The sequence below is a fragment of the Cyprinus carpio genome, chromosome A7 (genome assembly GCF_018340385.1).
Source record: "Cyprinus carpio isolate SPL01 chromosome A7, ASM1834038v1, whole genome shotgun sequence".
In the NCBI taxonomy this organism is placed as follows: domain Eukaryota; kingdom Metazoa; phylum Chordata; class Actinopteri; order Cypriniformes; family Cyprinidae; genus Cyprinus; species Cyprinus carpio.
Genome location: NC_056578.1, coordinates 6,810,935 through 6,832,340, shown reverse-complemented (window position 1 = coordinate 6,832,340; position 21,406 = coordinate 6,810,935). Strand labels below are relative to the sequence as shown.

Sequence of the window (21,406 nt, the reverse complement as noted above, 5' to 3'; positions counted from 1 at the left end):
AGCAGCAGACAGCAGCTGCGTTTGTTAGATGAAGAGCGCAACAGAAAGAGAACACTGATACAACCAAGTCAGATAAAGTACAGCCCAAGATACATTGCCATAAAAACAGGCCAGTGGTATTTCTTTCTTAATTTCATTTTTAATTTTATTAAATTTTTATATAAAGTTTAGTCTTTTTCTTGTACATTCCAGATTTAAAGGCACTTTATTAACAGTAACTCCTCAATAATAATATTTTGAATAGACCACCACAATATGTAAGCCAATCTTTATTTTAATTTAATTTAATTTAATTTAATTTAATTTAATTTAATTTAATTTAATTTAATTTTACTTTACTTTACTTTACTTTACACTGCACTCCGGATTTAAATGGACTTCAATAGCAATACCACTTCATTCATATTTTGTACAGTCCAGCACAAACTGTGAACTTTATGTGAATTTATCTCGTCTTTTGTGTTTGTTTTCTGTCAGATCCCCAGGTTAAAGCATCCTAACCCTTTCTATTTGGGCTCTTTGAGGAAGAGTCTGACTGACAGAGAAACTGAGGAGATGCAAAACGTTCTCAAGTGAGTTTATTTAATCATAGAAAGTCATTTTATAATACTTACATGCTGTTTTTTTTTTATTTTTTTTATTTTTTTTTACACCTTTTGTGTTTTATGGAAGTAAAATGTCAGAAGTGTACCGTAAGTCATTTTAAATGACTAAATGTCTTCAGGAACAGACTGATCACAGTTATCGTGTGTGTGTGTGTGTGTTGTCAGACTGACGCCAGGCGCTGAGAACACGCTCTTCCATTATGTGCTGATGGAGACGGTGCAGGGCATCTTCATCGCTCCCACACACAGAGAAATGAATCATCTGAGCGGCTCCATCCACCCTCAGCTCATCCAGAACTTCTACCACTGCTGTCTGTCCATACGCCAGGCCTTCCAGCAGAGCCTGCCCTCACGGGTAACACGCCTCAAACACTGACACTGATATACAGCTGAGAAAGAAATTAACACTTTCATTTAACAAGGACACATTATGTATCATAGTTTCCACAAAGATATTCAGCAGCACAACTGTTTTCAACAGTGATAATACTCAGAAATGTTTCTTGAGCAGCAAATCCTCATATTAGAATGATTTCTGAAGGATCATGTGACACTGAAGACTGGAGTAATGATGCTGAAATCACAGGAATAAATTACATTTTATAATATATTCAAATAGAAACAGTTATTTAAAATTGTAATAATATTTCACAATATTTCTGTTTTGATCAAATAAATGCAACCTTGATTTTTTTTATATTTTTATATAGTGTGTTTAATTCTATATATAATTTAAAATGCGTTGTTTTTTCCTTTTAAATTTTAAAATGTATATTTAAAAATTATTTATTAATTAATATTATATTGTAAATTAACTTAAAAAAATAAACCTTTTAATACTTTATAAAAAGAAGTTGAGTATGTCTATTTGTTTGACATTTACTTTTTTTTATTTTTTAATTAATAAAATGATAATTTTTACAATAAAATCTCTCCTCAAATTTTTTTCATAGATGATGTTTGAGATATTTTGAGCTTGATTGCAAACTGCCAAAAACTTTTATTAGAAGTAGAAATATTAAAAATATTATTCAGTATTTTGATTTAAAAACTTTTTTCTGATAAAAATGTTCAATGTTTTGAATTAGCTTTTATTTTTATAGTTTCAGTTTTCATTTAATTTAATTGTTAAATAGTTATTTTATGTGCTTTTGTCATTATTTTTAGTTTATACTAATTTTCGTTTAAGTTTTTACTTTTAATCTTTATTTCACATACTCCTGTGTATTCCAACCAGTCTGTTTAAAGAGTGTTAAAACAATGAAGTTAACATAGCCCTAGGGATCACTGCCTATCATTAGTAATATCGGCACAGTTTCATCATCTCATATGTGTGTAAATGTGTTTCAGGATCAGAGAAGGACGGAGAGCACTCGGGGTTTGGGTCCGGTCAAAGAACATGGGGTTCTGTTTCAGTGCAAACCGGAAAACTGGACGGATCAGAAGAAACCAGCGCCCACCATGACCTACTGGGTTATAGGGTACGCATGTCGCACGCACCGTCTTCCATTACAATGTCAATCCAAACACTCTAGAGTCAAACATCCTCCCAAAGTGCAGCTGTCTGCAAATGCAAAACATAAATTAGCTTAGTTATGTGAGACACCAGCATGCATACATCAGGAAACCATCAAAGCATATTGTCCATCTCTGATTTCCAGTCTCTCGTTTGCGTTCCAGGCGAATGCTCCTCGAACCCGTTCCTCAAGAGTTTTATGTGTGCTTCCATGACTCCGTGGCTGAAGTTCCTGTGGAAATGGCCTTCCGGCTGTCGTTCGGCTTGGCCGTGTAGCACTGTAACACGAGCACAGCGTCAGACAGCACTGGCTGCTCTACCATGAGCCTTCTGGGAGGTAAATCCACTATAGACGCGGACAGAAAACTGCTGCTTCATGCTTAAAGGAATAGTTCACCTTAAAACTGAACTCACCCTCAGGCTTTCCAAGATGTAGATGAGTTTGTTTCTTCATTGTAACAGATATTAAAAAACTTACCAACAAACAAATCACACACCAATGGATCCTCTGCAGTGAATGGGTGCCGTCAGAATGAGAGTCCAAACAGCTGATAAAAACATCACAATAATCCACAGCACTCCAGCCCATCAGTTAATATCCTGTGAAGTGAAAATCTGTGATATGTGTCCAAAATATGTGTCTACTGTATAATTCATAATAACGTTTCCTCCAGTGAAAAAGTCCAGCTCCTGTTGTCTCTCATCAAGGTTTGAGCTGTTTTGGACTGATTCACTTGTAAAGGTGCTCGATCTGTGCATATTTCTCTCCTGATTCAGACGAGACCACATCTTCACTGGAGGAAGTGTTATTAGGGATTATGGCTAAAACATCTTTGTTTCATACAAACATGCAGCTTTTTACTTTAACTGATGGACTGGAGTGGTGTGGATTATTGTGATGTTTTTACAGCTGGGTGAGATGATGTAATGCTGTATTTCTCCAAATCTGATGAAGAAATAAACTAATCTACATCTTGGATGGCCTGAGAGTATTCCTTTGAGATAAAATTATTATTATTAAGGTTTAATCATATGTTGTTGTGGGCTTTTGCTCAATGGAAGTTAAATACAAGTCTGTAGCAATAAACTAATGAACCGGTCTGAAGAATCAGACAATAAACTGCAGAAAACAACTTTAATACCTCAGACTATGCGGGATTTCTTCAACGGGCACAAGTGACTTGCTTATGAACACTTGCAGCAGAAAAACTGATCATGAAATGATGTTTTTCACTTGAGATTTCCTTGCTGGATCAAGTGAAATTGTTTTTATTTTATTTTTTATTTTTTTTAAACAGCATTTATAACCAAAGCCTTAACAACACTTCTGAACTTGAAATGAAAATGTTTTTGTATTTTATTGAAGGCAAGTTAAAACTTTGTAATACATTATTCAACCAACACATGTGCATCATTTATCAAATAAATGAAGGCAGATTTACTTCAACTGTTCTTTATTTCAGTCTTTTTTACAAAAATAAGGCTGCGCTCTTAAGTCTGGGTAGTTTCAACAATATGTCTGTTACATAATTAAACGCAAGAATGAACGTGTTACAAAACATTTCTATACTCAAATTCAACGCAACAATGTTTTTACAGAATGATTTACATAGAAATATATTCGATTCAAAGTAGTTCTATGAACCATTAACAGAAAATCATTCTCATGATCCAAGAATTCCTTGGTAAATAATTTGTAATTCTTAATTGTCACGTTGAATTGAATTAAACAAACAAAAAAATTAGGTAACACTTTACAGCAGGTTAAATTTGTTAACATATAAGATATCATAAATTAACAATGAAAAATACTTCTACAGCATTTATTATTTGCTAATACATTTTAAACGGGTTATGATGTATAAACTAATATTAGTAAGACTTTTATGAATAAACTAATAATGAATTAACAACAAACAACATGTGTGTTGAGTGTGTGTGTGTGTGTGTGTGTATGTGTGTATATATATATATATATATATATATAAAAAAATACATACAAGCATTTATATTTATTTATACATTTACATTAAGTTCAATTAATAATAGCAGTAAAAATTGTTCATTGTTAGTTCAGAAAACCTTTTATTAAAAAATTTAACGTAACGTAAAGTGTTACTGCTTGCGTTTTATGAATCGCTTTGAATGCACAAAATAAATCAACTTAAGCATGATTTTACACTCATTAATTAACGAATTTTGTCTTTGTTCAACATAATTGCATCGACCTACTATTTTTAAATACACCGTTTGACAAAGACAACTTTAAGCGACTTCCTGCACCAGCGTCAGGTTCTTCCTGTAGCACTCCAGACTGCACAGCGGCGTCCCCGTCTTGGAGCAGGAGTATTTCTTCAGGTTGGAGCATCCCGACACGCCGCAGCTCACGGGAGCGGGAGGAGGCACTCGCGGGGCCGCGGGCGTCGGGACAGGGATCCCAGTGGGGTACGAGACGGCGGCACCTTGAGCGTTACTGCTGTACCTCACCATGGGCAGCTGCGCCTGCTTGGACTTGCGCTCCCTCATGCTCTTGATCTTGGCCTTGCTGGTCTTGGTCAGTCTCTCGATGGTCTGGTTCTTGTTTTCCTCGGCTTTCTTGGCGGCCTGGAGGCGTCTTTTGCGGGCGCGCTCCTCGCGCTTCTGCATCATCTCGGCCGTCAGCTCCTTCTCTTTATATCCCATCGGGAGCTCCAGTAACGGCTGGCTCTGCTGCTTATGTAAGAGTGCTTTCTGTTTAGATGGAGAAGAAACTTTGTTTAGGTAAAGATCAGTTAAATGTCAAATACTTAAAGGGATACTCCATCCCAAAATGTAAATTTTGTCATTATTTTACCCCCATGTCGTTACAAACCCGTATAAACTTTGTTTGTCTTCGGAACACAATTTAAGATATTTTGGATGAAAACCGGGAGGCTTGTGACTGTCTCATAGACACACAAATAAATAACAGTGTCAAGGTCCAGGAAAGTATGAAAAGCATCGTCAGAATAGTCCATCTGTCATCAGTGATTCAACCGTAATGTTATGAAGCGACGAGAATACTTTCTGTACATGAAGAAAACAAAAATAACGACTTTATTCAACAATTCCTCTCCTCTGTGTCTCTCCAAATCAGTATAGCGCCATTTTGGTAATTCTGAGCTGTACGCAGGCGGCGTACGCTCTTCTGTGTCAGCCGCTCCACAAGGATATGTTTTCTATGTGTATTTACACTTTGGTTTGAAAGCAAACAGCGCAGCGTGGAGTGTACGCCATCTGTGTACAGCTCAGAATTGGTAAAATGGCGCTAGGCTGATTTGGAGAGACACAGAGGAGAGGAATTGTTGAATAAAGTCATTATTTTTGTTTTCTTCGTTGAAAAAAGTATTCTCATCGCTTCATAATGTTACGGTTGAATCACTGATGGCAGATGGAGTATTCTGACGATGCTTTTCATATTTTCCTGAACCTTGACACTGTTATTTATTTGGCAGTCTATGGGACAGTCAACAAGCCTCCCGGTTTTCATCCAAAATATCTTAAATTGTGTTCCAAAGACATACGAAGCTTTTACGGGTTTGGAACGACATGGAGGTAAGTGATTAATGACAAAATTTTCATTTTTGGGATGGAGTAACCCTTTTTTAATTTTTAGCTCATCAAATCACATTTTGGGTGATAAAACCTACAAGTACAGTTTCTTCTGCTCATCATCAAGGCTACATTTATTTGATAAAAAAATGGTAGAGTAAAATCATGAAATATTATTACAATTTAAAATAACTGTTTTCTATGTGAATATCTGTTAAAATGTAATTTATTCCTGTGATCAAAGCTGAATTTTCAGCATCATTACTCCAGTCTTCAGTGTCACATGATCTTCAGAAATCATTCTAATATGCTGATTTGCTGCTCAAGAAACATTTCTGGTTATTATCAATGTTAAACAGCTGTGCTGCTTCATAGTTATGTGGACACTGTGATACATTTTAATTTTCAGGATTCTTTGATGAATAGAAAGTTCAAAAGAACAGCATTTATTTGAAATGGAAATCTTTTGTAACATTAGAAATATTTTTACTGTCATTTTCAACCATTTTAATGTGTCTATGCTGAATAAAAGCATTAATCTCTTTAAAAAAACACCGAACTTTTGAACGGTAGTGTAACTTAATGCTTTATGTTGGTGTTATTTTAATAATATTAATAAACTATTATGGTTTTAATATTTTGAATTTGCTTTTATTTTTACACTTTCAGTTTTCATTTTTATTTTATTATTTTGTTTGTACATTGTTTATTTTAAATATTAACGTTAGATTAAATTTATTTTATTTTATTTCAGTTTAGGTTTAAATTTTTTTCCAGTTAGTAATTTTAGCGCTTCAACTTAAACTAGTTGAAAATTAAAAATAAAAACATTTAAGTTTTTCATCTACTATTTATCTTCTATTATTTCAGCTTTTAGTTAATAATAATAATCCTGCATCATGTCTGGTTATGGTGAGGTGGAGTTTTTGTGTCATTAAGGCTGTATGATGTTTGACTGTGTGTGTTTTCTATGGCACCTGTCTGGCTGTGAGCAGAGACTCGTCGATCTCTTTCTTCAGCTCTCCGTTATCATCCAGCTCTCCTTTCTCCAGCGCGTCCAGCCAGCGCTCCTCATCATCCATCGGGCCTCCCAGCAGCGAGTCCGTGTCCAAGTCCGGCACAGGAGACGGGTCCAGGTTACTGTCTTCATCTGGGCATTACCAACAAAAACACACCCATGCACATTAATCCCGGCTTTAAGCCACTGAAATATGTGTTTTTGCTATATTCAAATGGTCCAGTCACCCAGCCAGGCTCTGTACTGCTCGATGGGAACTCCCTCCGACGGCACGTCATCATCAGAGTCGTCTTCGTCATGGTCATCATCATCATCACTCTCCACGTTCAGAGGCGACACTGAGCGCAGAGAGTCCGGGATCACCGTGAACGTGGGCACACTGAAACAAGAGTTGCATTACACTCATTACAGAGATGAATCGCCTCATGCAGGGTCCGAACATACACATGTCTCCATCTTTAGACTAGAGCATGCATTTCAAACAATTCACCCAAAAACAAACACCGTCATCACTTACTTTGCAGTTTTGTTCCAAACTGTATTAATGTTTAACTGAAGTGTAAAAGGAGAATGTCCATTCTGCTCTTCTTTCTATAATATGTGTGTTATTTATTTTTTGGGTGAGCTATAAATTTAATGCATTTTGCCGATTACATTATCGATTTGTTCTGGATTTCACTCCATTGTTTCAGTAAGAAAAAGACACCAATGAATTGTTATACTGTACATTTATTGATCTCAAATGATGCTCATGTTTTAAAGTCTCAACCTCATTTAGTTCTCACCAAAACAGATGATGTTTTCCATGCACATACATTTATTTTAATAAATGAAATAAAGGGAGGTTTTCAATGCAAAAGTGAATTTAAAAATCCATCTTTTTTTTTTTTGTAAGTTTTAAGTTATATTAACTTTCAGAATTTCATAAAAACCAGGCTTGAGCAAAACTTATGTGGCTTGTATGCTTTCTGATGCACAATTAATCACTAGTAGCATATTTGATGCTCACATTTGAACATGATTTTGGACGATGTCTGGATAACCAAGTGAACCTAAGCTGCTTCAGTCTAGTAAGTGTTCATCCTGAAATATTATACACAAATATCAGAGTTATTCATATGCTTACTTTATAAAAATCAGTAAAGATATCAGGAGATGATGGTGAAAGTTTGTACGATTACACTAAAATGCTTTTCACTTGCTAAAAAAGTCTGAACTATCAATAAGGCAACATGTAGTAGATTGTCTACAACAGGATTTTCAGCAAAGATTTGATAATAACCATTAGATATTCAAGAAAATGTCAAATTATATCATAATCTGGAATACAAAAGCTCATGTTTAGAAGTCTGAGTGTTAAACAGGGTTAATGACTGACCTCTTGGTGCCCAGGGTCTGTCCTCCTAGCTTGATCTTGAGCTTGAGCTGAGGAGGTTTGAGCAGCAGCATCCCGGAGTCTGACTACAGCGCCTCGGAGGAGAAACTGTGGCCGTCTTCGCGGTGGTGCTTCTTCTTGTGCTTCTTATGCTTCTTGTGTTTCTTCTTGTGCAGGTTATAATCATCCCCGCCTCCTATTGAACAAACATCAACAACCACACGATTTAATGTAAGAAAAACGGAATAAATCAACTCTAGGTCAGCCGCGAATGTTAAGAAATACGTTTTAAATGCTCAAAAAGACACGTGGGGGAAGAAAAAATTCAATTCTAAGTGAATTCTCCTCTTACCAGCGAGAAATCTGGGGTGAATCATGTCTTTCCGTTTCCCCATCGACACACAAAAATTTGTTTGACCTTAATTAATCACCACAATAATCATGTCGAATACATACACGACTTTTTCTTCAACTGCAGCACCGATCAGATTAACGCAAACGTGCTAATTCTTGTTCAAACCGCCCGTTAACCGAATAAAACAGTTCTTTTAATAAACTAAACCTTTGAAAGAATAATACCTCCGGTATTAAAGCGAAATATCAACCATGACACGCTACTAATATAGCAAAGCCTCCCGTAAATGTCTGTGTTTTTCTCCCTTAGCTTTCTAGCATTGTTTACAAATGTGCTTCCTAGCGGCAGAGCATTGTGGGTAATGTAGTTCGCGGCGCATACTACGGCGCTTGTCAGGGTTTTCGTTAATAATTTTTTCTTTCTTAAATTCTTAAATACTGTTTATATATTGTTATTAAATAAATACATTTCGGAGCTGCCCAACTTCCAAAACAACTACTTTTTGCTAATTGTAAATGACGTGTTATGATTTATTATAAAAATGGCTCTCTAACACTAGCATTCTTTGTTATTTTTCTGTTCTTTTCACTTGTTTTATGTTTATTTAAAAAGATCCTCTAACACTAGCGTTCCCTATTCTTTTTCTATTCTATCTACTTGTTTTCATTTATTTATTATAAAAAAAAAAAAGAAGAAAAGAGAAAACCTTGCTACATGTACCGCGTTAGACTAACCGAGACTTGCCACAGCACTTACATATTAACGCCCTTTTGTTGGTTTCGATTGCTTCTATAAAGAACGATTAGTGAATATAGTTCAATGTCGGATTCGGTTTCCGCTTTCCAAAGAAAGAAAACTACACGACCCAGAAAGCATTGCGGCAGACGATCAGCGGTACGGGAAGTTACGGGTCAGTAGTGTGTTTTAGAGGTTAGGCTTTATCGCCTCGTTCTGCAAATGTTAAAGTTCTTCGGATGATTCGTGTTGTGTGTTGAAGTATATGAACGCTGATTTGCGTGTGTTGACGCTAGGCTGAGTTTAGTTGAACTCCAGGAGGCGTAACGTTCAGTTATGTTTTCCATGCACACGTGTTATGGTCTCACTCTTTACATTAAGATGAAGCTGTCAACGTGGTCCAAATGTTTTTTTTAATGATTTTCTTATCTGGAACCAATTCCTATCTAACAAGGATCCTTTAATTGGCTTTTTACTTCTTTCTAAGCGATTGCATTGCATTAGTTTCTTCTATGCATGCTTTTCAATCCATTAAATCTGGATGATATCATTAAAGGATTGGGATTAATGGAATCAGGATGGCAAATTATTATCTGAACTGAATATGAATTATCATTGGCATTCATTATATATATAATAAATGTGTGTGTGTGTGTGTGTGTGTGTATATGTATGTATATGTATGTATATGTGTGTGTGTGTATATATATATGTATATATGATGTGTGTACATATATATTGGACTTTGTCATAATTTGGAACCAATTCCTATTTATTCACATGGATCTTTTAATGGGATTTTTGTCATTTCTAAGCGAATGCAGTGATTGTTTAGTTTCTTTTAATATCATCATAACACAATTAAAAACCCCATTAGGACTGCTTCTAAATTATGATAGAAACTCCATTACCATTCAATTTCTGGGATTTTATAACAAACCCCAATACAGATGCACAAAGATTAAAATCACTTTTCTCTGCCTTTCTATTTAGAATATATGCTGCATAACATTTTCCTCTTTTGTTGGAGTTTATATCATAATTTAGAACCAATTTCTGTCTAATGAGGGATACGTTAATAGGCTTTTTTAAAATGAAATTTCTAAGCGATTAATTACTTCTACAGTCATATCATTCTATCCAGTAAATCTGGATAATACCATTAGTTTAATATGGAACCATTTCATATCTAAAAAGGATCTTTGGGCTTTCTAAACTACTAATTGATTAGTTTCTTATTGCTTCCAAATTCTGAATTTTTAAACCCCATTTGCATTCCTGTATAACAAACCCTGTAATACTGTTGTACAGAAATGAAAATCACAATTTCTAATGTCTAATTTACAAAATGTTCTCCACCTGCGTCCCATCAGAAGCATGAATTACGCTCGCTTTCTGACAGCTGTGAGCGCGGCGAGAAGGCCGTCACCCATTCGCATACTGAGTGAGTCTGATTTATATGATTATTTTACTGTTTGTAACCCTCGACATGGCCTGATCTGTGGCGTTGTTCTGGTCCAGCGGAGCTTCAGCAGCGATCTCCCCCGTCTCTGATCTCTATGGCCGGAGGAGCTCCCAATCCCAACACCTTCCCTTTCCTGTCGGCCAGCATTAAAGTGAGCGGAGGCGAAGTGCTGGTGCTGGACGAGCCGCTGATGAAGAGAGCGCTGCAGTACTCCGGCTCATACGGGTATCACACAATACAGAGTTATGTGTAACAACATTTCAGTAGTCGGTACCAATGCCAGGAAAATTCCACGGTTGTCCGAAGCAGTTTTTGTACTGAGTAAAAAGCGCTCTCTTTATAATAAATGAAGCTGAAATCATTTGCTGGGCAAGCTGACCGACTGAGTGAAAGCTTCCGTTATAATAATAATTATAAATATAAACATATATCATAAGCAGAGCTGGGTAGATTACTTACAAATTGTAGTCTGTTACTGATTCCAAATTGCATGACAAAAATTGTAGTTAATAACATAATCCATTACAGTACACATTGTAGGTAATGTAATCAGATTACTTTTAGATTACTTTTGACCTAACTTGTTAATCACATTGATTTAAATAGGATAATCTTGTATCATATTGATATAGAAATACAAAGAGTAAAAATATATATTCCATTTGTTGAAATTTAACAAGTGCATTGGATGTCAAAATATAACACTTTTTCCTGCATGTCATGTGACTGTTAACCAATGTCAGAGAATGGTGAACATGTAAATGTGACGCTTAATTGTTCATTTCTTTCCTTAAAATCTCAAAAGGGGTACTTCAAGTAAATATATCATGTGCAAGAGGTTCAGATGACAAAATAAGTTTGAGAATGCCTTACATGTAAATAAGAAATAATGTGAATGTGTGCACTTTAGTGTGTTTGAAAGACATTAAATAAGATACTGAGTGATAATTCAACTAAAATTGCATGTGTTCATCAGTAGCTGAAGCAATGTTGAAACAGCTGAACTATAGCCTACTGATCTCTGTGTGAAGAAGACGTTCTGAGTGTATATAAGCGGCAGGCTATTTCAGAAATGAACATTTAAAAGAGGAATTTGGGAGCATCAATAAATTCTGAATAATTTATTGCGATTTTGTGAAGAATATGTAATCATGTTATCAATAAAAAAAAGCAAGTCTGATTATGAAGATTTTAAAATGTAATATAATCTAATTATAAGTACTTAATTTTTGGAACCTGATTCCATGTAATCAGTTACTACCCAGCTCTGATAATAAGTATAAGTCTATAAAATATTTAATACTAAAAATGGTCTATACTCCACAATGAATCTTATTCCTGTTCATACTTTGTTGGTAACGCAATGATTCATGTGCTCAACAAACATCTATGTGATTGGCTACAGCGCTCTACGCTGCAAAAACACGTTGTAAATAGAAACCTTTGAAGTGATTTATATTCACAGAGCGCTTGCGAAAATACGTGAGTGGTCCAGTGTTGCCAAGTCCGCAGTTTTGGGCTACTTTAACAGTTTCTGCGGTTTGTTTTTCATGTCCGCAGGTTTACGCGACCACAAGTGATATTTAGCCTCTGAAATGCGAATTTTACCCCTCGAAATGCGATTGGGCTAGTTTTGAGTAGCAATTGTGCAGGGTTTTTTTTTTATGAAAACCTGGCAACCCTGGACCAATGCAAAGCAGCAGCATAGTGGGTACCGGCTTGATTCGGTGCTGGTATAGTTACTTTTTAAAGAGTATCGACAACACTAGATGGCTTGTATGCATGTGCTTGTGATCGCAGTATTCCTGAGCTGCTCTCGTGGATGAAGGATCTTCAGAAAAGCCTCCACAATCCTCCCCCCGCCAGCTACAGTCCAGAGAGAGGACAGATGGAGATGTGTGTCACCACCGGCAGTCAGGAGGGGCTCTGCAAAGTACATCCACACCGTTAACATCACACATCAGATCATCCGTTTCCGATCTGGATCTAATCAGATGGATTTTAAAGTGCTGCTTGTGGCTAATAATATTATTATCACCTATATAATATACATATCCATCCCTATTCAGGGTTATTATAATTTACTGTAGCGCAAACAGTAGATCATTGCAGTAGAATTGCAAAAGTTACTGGTTCGATAATTTCCAGTGAAAGTGAGAACTGCTAAAACGTGTGTCTTGAACCCAATGTAAGTCACTTTGGATAAAAGCATTTGTCACATGCATAAGCGTAAACTAAAACCACAAAAAAAAAAAACATTTTGTTACTTAAAATAAAATAAACGTGAAATAATTGGAAAATAAACTTAACATAATAAACTTGAAAGTTGAACTAAAATAAAGATATATTGAAAAAAGCTTAAAAAAGAGCTAAGATTAAAACAAAGTGTAAAAACTAATCCAGTTAGTATATTAATAAATACTGTAACAGTATATAAATGATACTAAAAGACACATAATACCATAAATTGTTATTAAAAATAAAATAAACATTAACTTAAACATGTTTTATTTTAACTTGCTGCCAAGGCAACATTTCTCATTTTCATTTAGTTTGAGTTGATGTACTGAAATAACTAAAACTGAAATAAAATGAATAAAAACAATATATAGACAAATACACAAAATTACTAGAACTTTAAAAAATAAATAAAAATATGAATAAAAACTATGATAGTTATAAAAATATAAGATCAATGACACTGAAAGAACACTGTCCCTAATAAACGCTCTTGTTACTCCTGATGTTTGTAAAGCGAGAATTCAGCGTTATAAACATGACCTGAAGTTTAGTTTCATCTTGTCTCATTTCCATTCAACTTGATGTACTAAAATAACTAAGACTGAAATAAAATGAACAAAATCTATGAAAATGACCCCAAAAATACTCAATGGTAAAATCTCAATGGTACTAAAATAACACATGTAATATGCTTATAATCTAATAATATATGTTCTTGTGGATACATAAGAAGAGCATGAAGTTCCTGATAAACTGAGAATTGTGCTTGATATTATTAATGATATGCATATAGAAATATGTGCCATAATTTAGGATAATATCACATGTTCATTTTCTCCTTTGCTCTGTTCATCAGATCTTTGAGATGCTGGTCAGTTCTGGAGACAACGTCCTCCTCGACGCTCCCACGTACTCAGGAACGCTGGCGGCCGTACGCAGCACATTTCCCATCTTCACCATGTTTTACCTGTGATCTCTCTCTCTTTCGCTCGACCCATTAAACGCAAACATTACCAACTCTTTGATCAACAGCTGCAGCCGCTGGGCTGTAACCTCATTAACGTGGCGAGCGATCATCACGGCATGATCCCTGCAGACCTGGGGAAGATTCTGGGGCGGTGGGACCCCGCAGACGCACAGAAACCAGGAAGCAGCGTCCCGAGAGTCCTGTACACCATCCCGAACGGAGGCAATCCCACCGGAGCGTCCATGACCTATGAGAGGAAACAAGAAGTCTATGAGGCAAGCACACAACATACATCTGGCCTAAATGCTCCCTGTCCAACCTTACCAGTGTATTCAGATGTTTTGTGTGACATTTGTGATTTAGAGTGTGTTTACTTGCTCTTTCTATTATGTTATAAAAAAAAAGGTATAATATTATACTAAATATATAAAAAAAAATTCAGCTTTATTTCAGTTGATGGCAATTGAAATAAAGCTGAAATAAAGTACAAAAATAAATAATAATTGAAAAAATGTTAATGATTAATGATTATTGCCTTGGCAACTAACTGAAATAAATAATCCGAAGTTGAAGTACTAGAATTACTAAAAATAAAAAATTAAAATAAATTAAAGCTATATAGAAAACTTAATCCCCAAAATTCATAAAGATTACAAAAGCACATAACATATTACTTAAACTAAAATCTTAAATTAAAAGCTAATCTGAAAAATTAGTATATACTATACTTGTATGTAAATAATACTAAACTCAAACGAGAACTGAAAATATTAAAATAAATCTAATTCCGAATATATATATGTGTGTGTATGTGTGTGTGTATATATATATATATATATAATATATATAATATATATATATATATATTGATATATATATATATACACACACACATATACTGTACTAGTATAGAAATAATGCTAAACCAAAACAAACTGAAAGTATTTAACTAAAACCTAATTCAAAATATTAATACATGCTTAGTGTATAAATACTGAAATGAAAACTAAAAATATTAACATAAAAGCTAATTCATAATATGTATATATATATATATATATATATATATATATATATATATATATATATATATATATATATATATATATATATATATATATATATATATATATATACTCTAATAGTATATAAATAATGCTAAACTACAATGAAAACTGAAAATATAAAAACAAAAGTGCATTCAAAGTATTAATATATGATATGCATGTATATAAATAATACTAAACTAAAATGAAAATATAAAAATCTAATTAAAAATATTAATGTACTATTCTGGTACTAATTAACTATTCTACTATATTTGTGAAAAATAATATGAAAGTTTGTAGTTTAAGTGTAAAATTGATGTTTGTTCTCAACCAATGGCGTGTGTTTGGGGGCGGGGCAGATGGCCAATGTCGCACGTGCTTACTATTGTGTTTTTAATTTGCAGCTTGCCAGAAAATATGATTTTCTTATCATTGAAGATGACCCATACTATTTCCTGCAATTCCAAAAAGTAAGTTCCTCTGATTGATCGCTTTATTCACAGCGTCTGTTTGTATTGTGTGATTTATAAGCATGTAGCGGTAGTCATACGCTGACCTCTCTGATAGCCTCTGTATTGCTGCTGTGATAAGATAACACTCAGTAATAACCAGTGTAAAGTCAATCCTCTCTTCTTCTGTTGCTCTGCTGTCATCCAGCCGTGGGCTCCAACTTTTCTGTCCATGGACGTAGACGGCCGCGTCCTACGAATGGATTCCTTCTCTAAGATCCTGTCGTCGGGGTGGGTGTTTGTCAGCAGGACAGTGCTGTTTTTGTCATGAGAGACAGCTGTTACACTCATGGTATTGACTCAAGAGAGAAAAGCTGGGAAAAGCCTGTGTGTTTTCCTCAGGGAGTGAGAAAGCCTTGTGTAAGGGAAGTGTATGGAATATATATATAATATATATACAGGTGCATCTCAATAAATTAGAATGTCGTGGAAAAGTTCATTTATTTTCAGTAATTCAACTCAAATTGTGAAACTCGTGTATTAAATAAATTCAGTGCACACAGACTGAAGTAGTTTAAGTCTTTGGTTAGTTTAATTGTGATGATTTTGGCTCACATTTACCAACACACCAGCAATTCACTATCTCGACAAATTATAATATGGTGACAAGCCAATCAGCTAATCAACTCAAAACACCTGCAAAGGTTTCCTGAGCATTTAAAATGGTCTCTCAGTTTGGTTCACTAGGCTACACAATCATGGGGAAGACTGCTGATCTGACAGTTGTCCAGTAGACAATCATTGACACTCTTCACAAGGAGGGTAAGCCACAACATTCATTGCCAAAGAAGCTGGCTGTTCACAGAGTGCTGTATCCAAGCATGTTAACAGAAAGTTGAGTGGAAGGAAAAAGCAAGGAAGAAAAAGATGCATCAACAACCAACCGAGAGAACCGCAGCCTTATGAGGATTGTCAAGCAAAATCAATTCAAGAATTTGAGTGAACTTCACAAGGAATGGCCTGAGGTTGGAGTCAAGGCATCAAGAGCCACCACACACAGACGTGTCAAGGAATATGGCTACAGTCAACGTATTCCTCTTGTTTAGCCACTTCTGAACCACAGACATCATCAGAGGCGTCTTACCTGGGCTAAGGAGAAGAAGAACTGGACTGTTGCCCAGTGGTCCAAAGTCCTCTTTTCAGATGAGGAGCAAGTTTTGTATTTCATTTGGAAACCAAGGTCCTAGAGTCTGGAGGAAGGGAGGAGAAGCTCATAACCCAAGTTGCTTGAAGTCCAGTGTTAAGTTTCCACAGTCTGTGATGATTTGGGGTGCAATGTCATCTGCTGGTGTTGGCCCATTGTGTTTTTTAAAAACCAAAGTCACTGCACCTGTTTACCAAGAAATTTTTGAGCACTTCAGGCTTCCTTCTTCTGACCAGCTTTTTGAAGATGCTGATTTCATTTTCCAGCAGGATTTGGCACTTGCCCACACTGCCGAAAGCACCAAAAGTTGGTTAAATGACCATGGTGTTGGTGTGCTTGACTGGCCAGCAAACTCACCAGACCTGAACCCCAGAGAGAATCTATGGGATATTGTCAAGAGGAAAATGAGAAACAAGAGACCAAAAAATGCAGATGAGCTGATGGCCACTGTCAAAGAAACCTGGGCTTTCATACCACCTCAGCAGTGCCACAAACTGATCACCTCCATGCCACTTTGAATTGAGGCAGTAATTAAAGCAAAAGGAGCCCCTACCAAGTAATTAAAACATTTACATTAAAATAATTTATAGCCAAAATCAACACATCTAATTTGTTGAGATAGTGAATTGGTGGGTTTTTGTTAATTTTCAACCAAAATCATCACAATTAAAAGAACCAAAGACTTAAACTACTTCAGTCTCTGTGCACTGAATTTATTTAATACACGAGTTTCACAATTTGAGTTGAATTACTACAGAAATAAATGAACTTTTCCACAAAATAATATATAAATAAATAACATATATATTTCATTATACTTTTAGAAATTATTTATGTAATTTATATTTATTTATATTAAAAAAATATATATAAATTAAAAAATTCAAAAAAAATAATATATGTGTGTGTGTGTGTGTGTGTGATATATAATAAATATATAATAAAATATATATATATAATTTAACTAAATATGAAAAAAACAAAAAAAAACAAAAAAATATATATGTATATATATACACACACACACACACACACACACACACACCCACACGCAATAAAAATTTTAATTATATGAATTAACTATATATTTATAAATACCTTTATTATTTATTTTAATTATTATGTAAAAGTACAATCAAATAGAATTTTATTCAATAGTTTTTATATTGTACCAAAAAATTTAATCACTCATATGTTTTTTTTTTTTTTTTTTTTTTCTTTTTTTTGAACTGGGGTATTTCTTATAATTTGTGTGTATTTGTGCTGTTTTTCCTGACAGCTTACGGATAGGTTTCGTCACTGGACCGAAGCCGCTGGTGGACCGAGTGGTGCTGCACATCCAGGCCTCCACGATGCACACCAGCACCTTCACACAGGTCAGACGTCCCACATTCATGCTTCATCGCTCACAGTCACTGTCCTGTCCGTCCTGTTTCTCTCCTGAATCAGCTTCAGCCGAGGGTTCTTCCTCGTTCCAGCTGTAATCCGTAAATGACAGGCCTTGTGTTCTGGTTTTAATGTGCAGCTGCTAAACACGTGCAGTGAGAGCACAGAAATGTGTCTCTGCGTGCGGGAGTGGATCTTATGAGCAGGAGGAGGTGTGTTTGTACTGGACGTGTGTTTCGGCTCCCAGCTGTGAGCAGATGAATTTGAACTTTCATTTTTCTCACAGCGTGAATCTCAGGAGAAGACATCAGCGAGGAAAAGATTCACAGGTGCTTTAATTGTGTCCTGCAGAACACAGGCCATATCATGCTTCCTGCAGCTGAATCAAACTGAAGCCCAAGTAAAATAACCATATGTATAATGATACTCATAAGTCTTTGTATTTTTTTTCTCCTCTCTCTTCGTGTTTTCAGCTCATGGTCTCTCAGCTGCTTCATAACTGGGGTCCAGGTGGTTTTCTCAAGCACATTGACGGGTGACCTGGAGATTTATGATTTTAATGCACTCAATCAAATTACTGTATTATTATAGAAATTAACACAGGGTTCTGCTTAGTATAATTCAATCGTTGTCAGCTTTTCTATATATATGTGTGTGTGTGGACAGGTTGAAATGTGTGTATGGCTGACATTAGTTTTTGCTCTTCCTCAGGGTGATTGACTTTTACAGATCTCAGAGGAACACCATGCTCTCCTCAGCAGACAAATGGCTCAAAGGTTCGACTCGCATCTATTACTGACGCTATCATACTAGTCTAGTATTTAAAGGAGCAGTTCACCCAAAAATGAAAAATGCTGGAAATGTCCCCTAAGGCCATCCAAGATGTAGATGAGTTTGTTTCTTCATCAGATTTGGAGAAATGTAGCATTGCATCACTCGGTCACCAGTGGATCCTCTGCAGTGAATGGGTGCCGTCAGAATGAGAGCTTTTCACTTCTCAAAACATTAACTGATGTAATGGTGTGGATTATCATGATGTTTTTATCAGCTGTTTGGACTCTCATTCTGACGGCACCCATTCACTGCAGAGGATCCATTGGTGAGCAAGTGATGCAATGCTACATTTCTCCAAATCTGTTCTGATGAAGAAACAAACTCATCTATATCTCGGACGGCTTCTCTCCTGTGTGTTTTGTAGATGTAGCTGAATGGCATCCTCCCATGGCCGGCATGTTCCTGTGGATTAAACTCAAGGGCATTAAAGACACACAGCAGCTGATAATGGAGAAAGCGTTAGAGAAAGAGGTTCACACACACTCGCACGCATCTGTGTAATACAGTTTACATTTGTGCTGAATGTGATGTTTTCATTTGCTATATGAACAAATACACACTCACTGCTGTATAGAGTCAAAGTCATGAGTATGTGTCGTAGATGCTTCGTTACACTACAGCAGGTTTGCTGGGGCTTTTGCCAAAGCAGAGTTTGAATAGTGTGTTTGTGTGTGTGTGTGTGTGTGTGTGTGTGTGTGTGTGTGTGTATGTAAATGAACGGAAGCACCAGATCCTGAAAAAACACCACATGATTTGCCTCCCACACACACGTTCAGTGTTTGATGCCAGTCCTATGAAACATTCACTGACTATTATTCTAAGCTTACTAATAATAATAAGCATACTATTATTCTGCTTATTATTCTAAGTTTAATAAGTAAACCGTGTGGTGCTTTGAGAACATTGCTCTGTTTGTTTGAGCACTGAACGTGAGAGTTACAGCTGTAAACATGAAGCTTGGCTTTAGTTTCTTCTGAAGCCTCAGTTCTAGGTCAGCAGGTGTTTATTAAAGGGCTTTGAATAATCATCTCGAATCCTTGTCAGGTTTATTGTGTTTGTTTGTAGGTTCTCCTGGTTCCTGGAGGAGTTTTCAACATCAACAGCTCAGATCCGTGTCCGTATGTTAGAGCCGCGTTTTCTCTCTCCACACCTCAACAGATCGATGAGGTACAACACACACTCACTAATATATTTATGAATATTATCATGCTCACCAAGGCTGCATTAATCCGCTCTTCAGTGTCACACGATCCTTCAGAAATCATTCTAATGTGCTGATTTGCTGCTCAAGATATACTTCTGATTATTATCAGTGTTGAAAACAGCTGTGCTGCTTCATATCTTTTAGAAACAGGATCATCAGGACATCATGTTGCTGCCTACTATATATACAGCATTTTATATTATGCCTACTAATAGTATATACTGACCACTAATAGAACGCATCTGATATTCATCTGCACTTCAGAATAAGGCCTTTCTTTGTTATTTATGGCTCTTTACTCCTCATCCATAGGCTTTTAGGAGACTCGCTGATCTCATCAAGGAAGCCATGTGAGCAGCTGATTCCCAGGAAGAGAAATCAAGGAATTAAGGGTCGACACGACAAACCCATTTTTCCACCTTTCAGATAGTACGGATGAACAAATTTGAAACTGTTTAATGACACTGTTCTTTATTTAGGGCGTATTAAGGGAATGAATTGATTATTGACGTTTGTTTACGATGTAATTGTAGCCCCTGTGTACAGGGAGATGTTTTGTGTGATTTTAAAACTGGTTTAATGTGCAAAATGTTTAACCATAAGAAGGTCAGGGTCAGGTGAATGTATTTTACTGCAATAGTCCGTTACTTTTTAATCTTCATGGTGAATTGTGAAGGTTAAAGCTGTTGATTTCTGAGTCTTTCTTAATATGACTAGTTAGCTGCTAGTAACTCGAGCTGTTCTGAACACAAATGAGTAGTAAATGTATTGATATGTTGCATGTAGAAGCTTTTAAAATGCCATTAGACTAATGGACTCTGATGACACATTTCTGCAATAACTCAACTCTGATTTTTCATATTCTGAAAGGTTGTGGGGATGCAACAGTTGATTTTTTTATTTTTCTCGCACTGTTTGAGCAAATGGTAATGAAACCTTGTATTTGCAATGGTCTCCCATATACACCAGAAGTTTACCCTGCAATAGTTTACTTCTGCTAATCGGAAATGTGACACTTATTAACCCATATTTTTGAATGAAGTCCATTTGACTTGTGTGTCATTGTGCATGCTGGTCCTTTTGGACACAGAATGGTTCAATAAAACAATAAATAAGCTCCATTATTGTATGTAGTACTGATTTATACAATGATGACAGAATGTTCATTTTTAGACAGACTAGCTCTTTAAATGCATAAAGTACCGTTGCATTTTTTAAATGTTTTTCAGTAGAGAACTTGTGGATTTTAACAATGCAGAATATAAGCCCTTGACCTTTGAACGCATTCATCAGAGCCCTGGATTCACACTGTGTGTGGTGTTTCTGTGACACAACTGATTCTTTGTGTACACTACTCAGGGAAAGTGCTTACGAAGGGCTCGCGCACACACACTTAAGACAGCTGTGATAAATCTTGCTGTGATTGTGTATGA

The 21,406-nt window shown here is 35.8% G+C and overlaps 3 protein-coding genes across 7 annotated transcripts in view; 2 read left to right on the top strand and 1 right to left on the bottom strand.

Moving 5' to 3' along the window:
• Positions 1-7,212, top strand: part of intu (inturned planar cell polarity protein) — a 31,176-nt gene extending 23,964 nt beyond the window's left edge. For all 3 annotated transcript variants that reach the window (XM_042759436.1, XM_042759435.1, XM_042759434.1), the window contains exons 13-17: positions 478-572; positions 771-960; positions 1,956-2,086; positions 2,286-2,458; positions 6,687-7,212. In XM_042759436.1, the coding sequence (XP_042615370.1) occupies positions 478-572; positions 771-960; positions 1,956-2,086; positions 2,286-2,397 (528 nt within the window). In that variant the 3' untranslated portion in view covers positions 2,398-2,458; positions 6,687-7,212. The remainder of the gene's footprint in view (positions 1-477; positions 573-770; positions 961-1,955; positions 2,087-2,285; positions 2,459-6,686) is intronic.
• Positions 4,127-8,808, bottom strand: ino80b (INO80 complex subunit B). Its single transcript, XM_019072880.2, has 5 exons — positions 8,437-8,808; positions 8,088-8,280; positions 6,937-7,088; positions 6,669-6,841; positions 4,127-4,851 (listed from the first exon to the last, which is right to left on the bottom strand). The coding sequence occupies exons 2-5, from the start codon at positions 8,156-8,158 to the stop codon at positions 4,387-4,389; spliced, it is 861 nt and encodes a 286-aa protein (XP_018928425.2). The 5' UTR covers positions 8,159-8,280; positions 8,437-8,808; the 3' UTR covers positions 4,127-4,386.
• A 400-nt stretch (positions 8,809-9,208) lies between these two features.
• On the top strand, positions 9,209-21,094 carry aadat (aminoadipate aminotransferase). 3 transcript variants are annotated; one of them, XM_042759437.1, is made up of 14 exons: positions 9,211-9,349; positions 10,548-10,618; positions 10,696-10,864; positions 12,440-12,572; positions 13,737-13,811; positions 13,913-14,122; positions 15,301-15,366; positions 15,554-15,636; positions 17,829-17,925; positions 18,409-18,470; positions 18,647-18,711; positions 19,134-19,240; positions 19,835-19,936; positions 20,286-21,094. In XM_042759437.1, the coding sequence occupies exons 2-14, from the start codon at positions 10,552-10,554 to the stop codon at positions 20,325-20,327; spliced, it is 1,278 nt and encodes a 425-aa protein (XP_042615371.1). In that variant the 5' UTR covers positions 9,211-9,349; positions 10,548-10,551; the 3' UTR covers positions 20,328-21,094. The 3 variants fall into 3 exon arrangements, 2 of the variants coding, with proteins under 2 accessions (XP_042615371.1, XP_042615372.1); XM_042759438.1 differs by having other exon boundaries at positions 9,345-9,369; XR_006160401.1 differs by lacking the exons at positions 18,409-18,470; positions 19,835-19,936; positions 20,286-21,094 and adding an exon at positions 18,222-18,335 and having other exon boundaries at positions 9,209-9,349; positions 19,134-19,218.
• Positions 21,095-21,406: the final 312 nt, after the last annotated feature.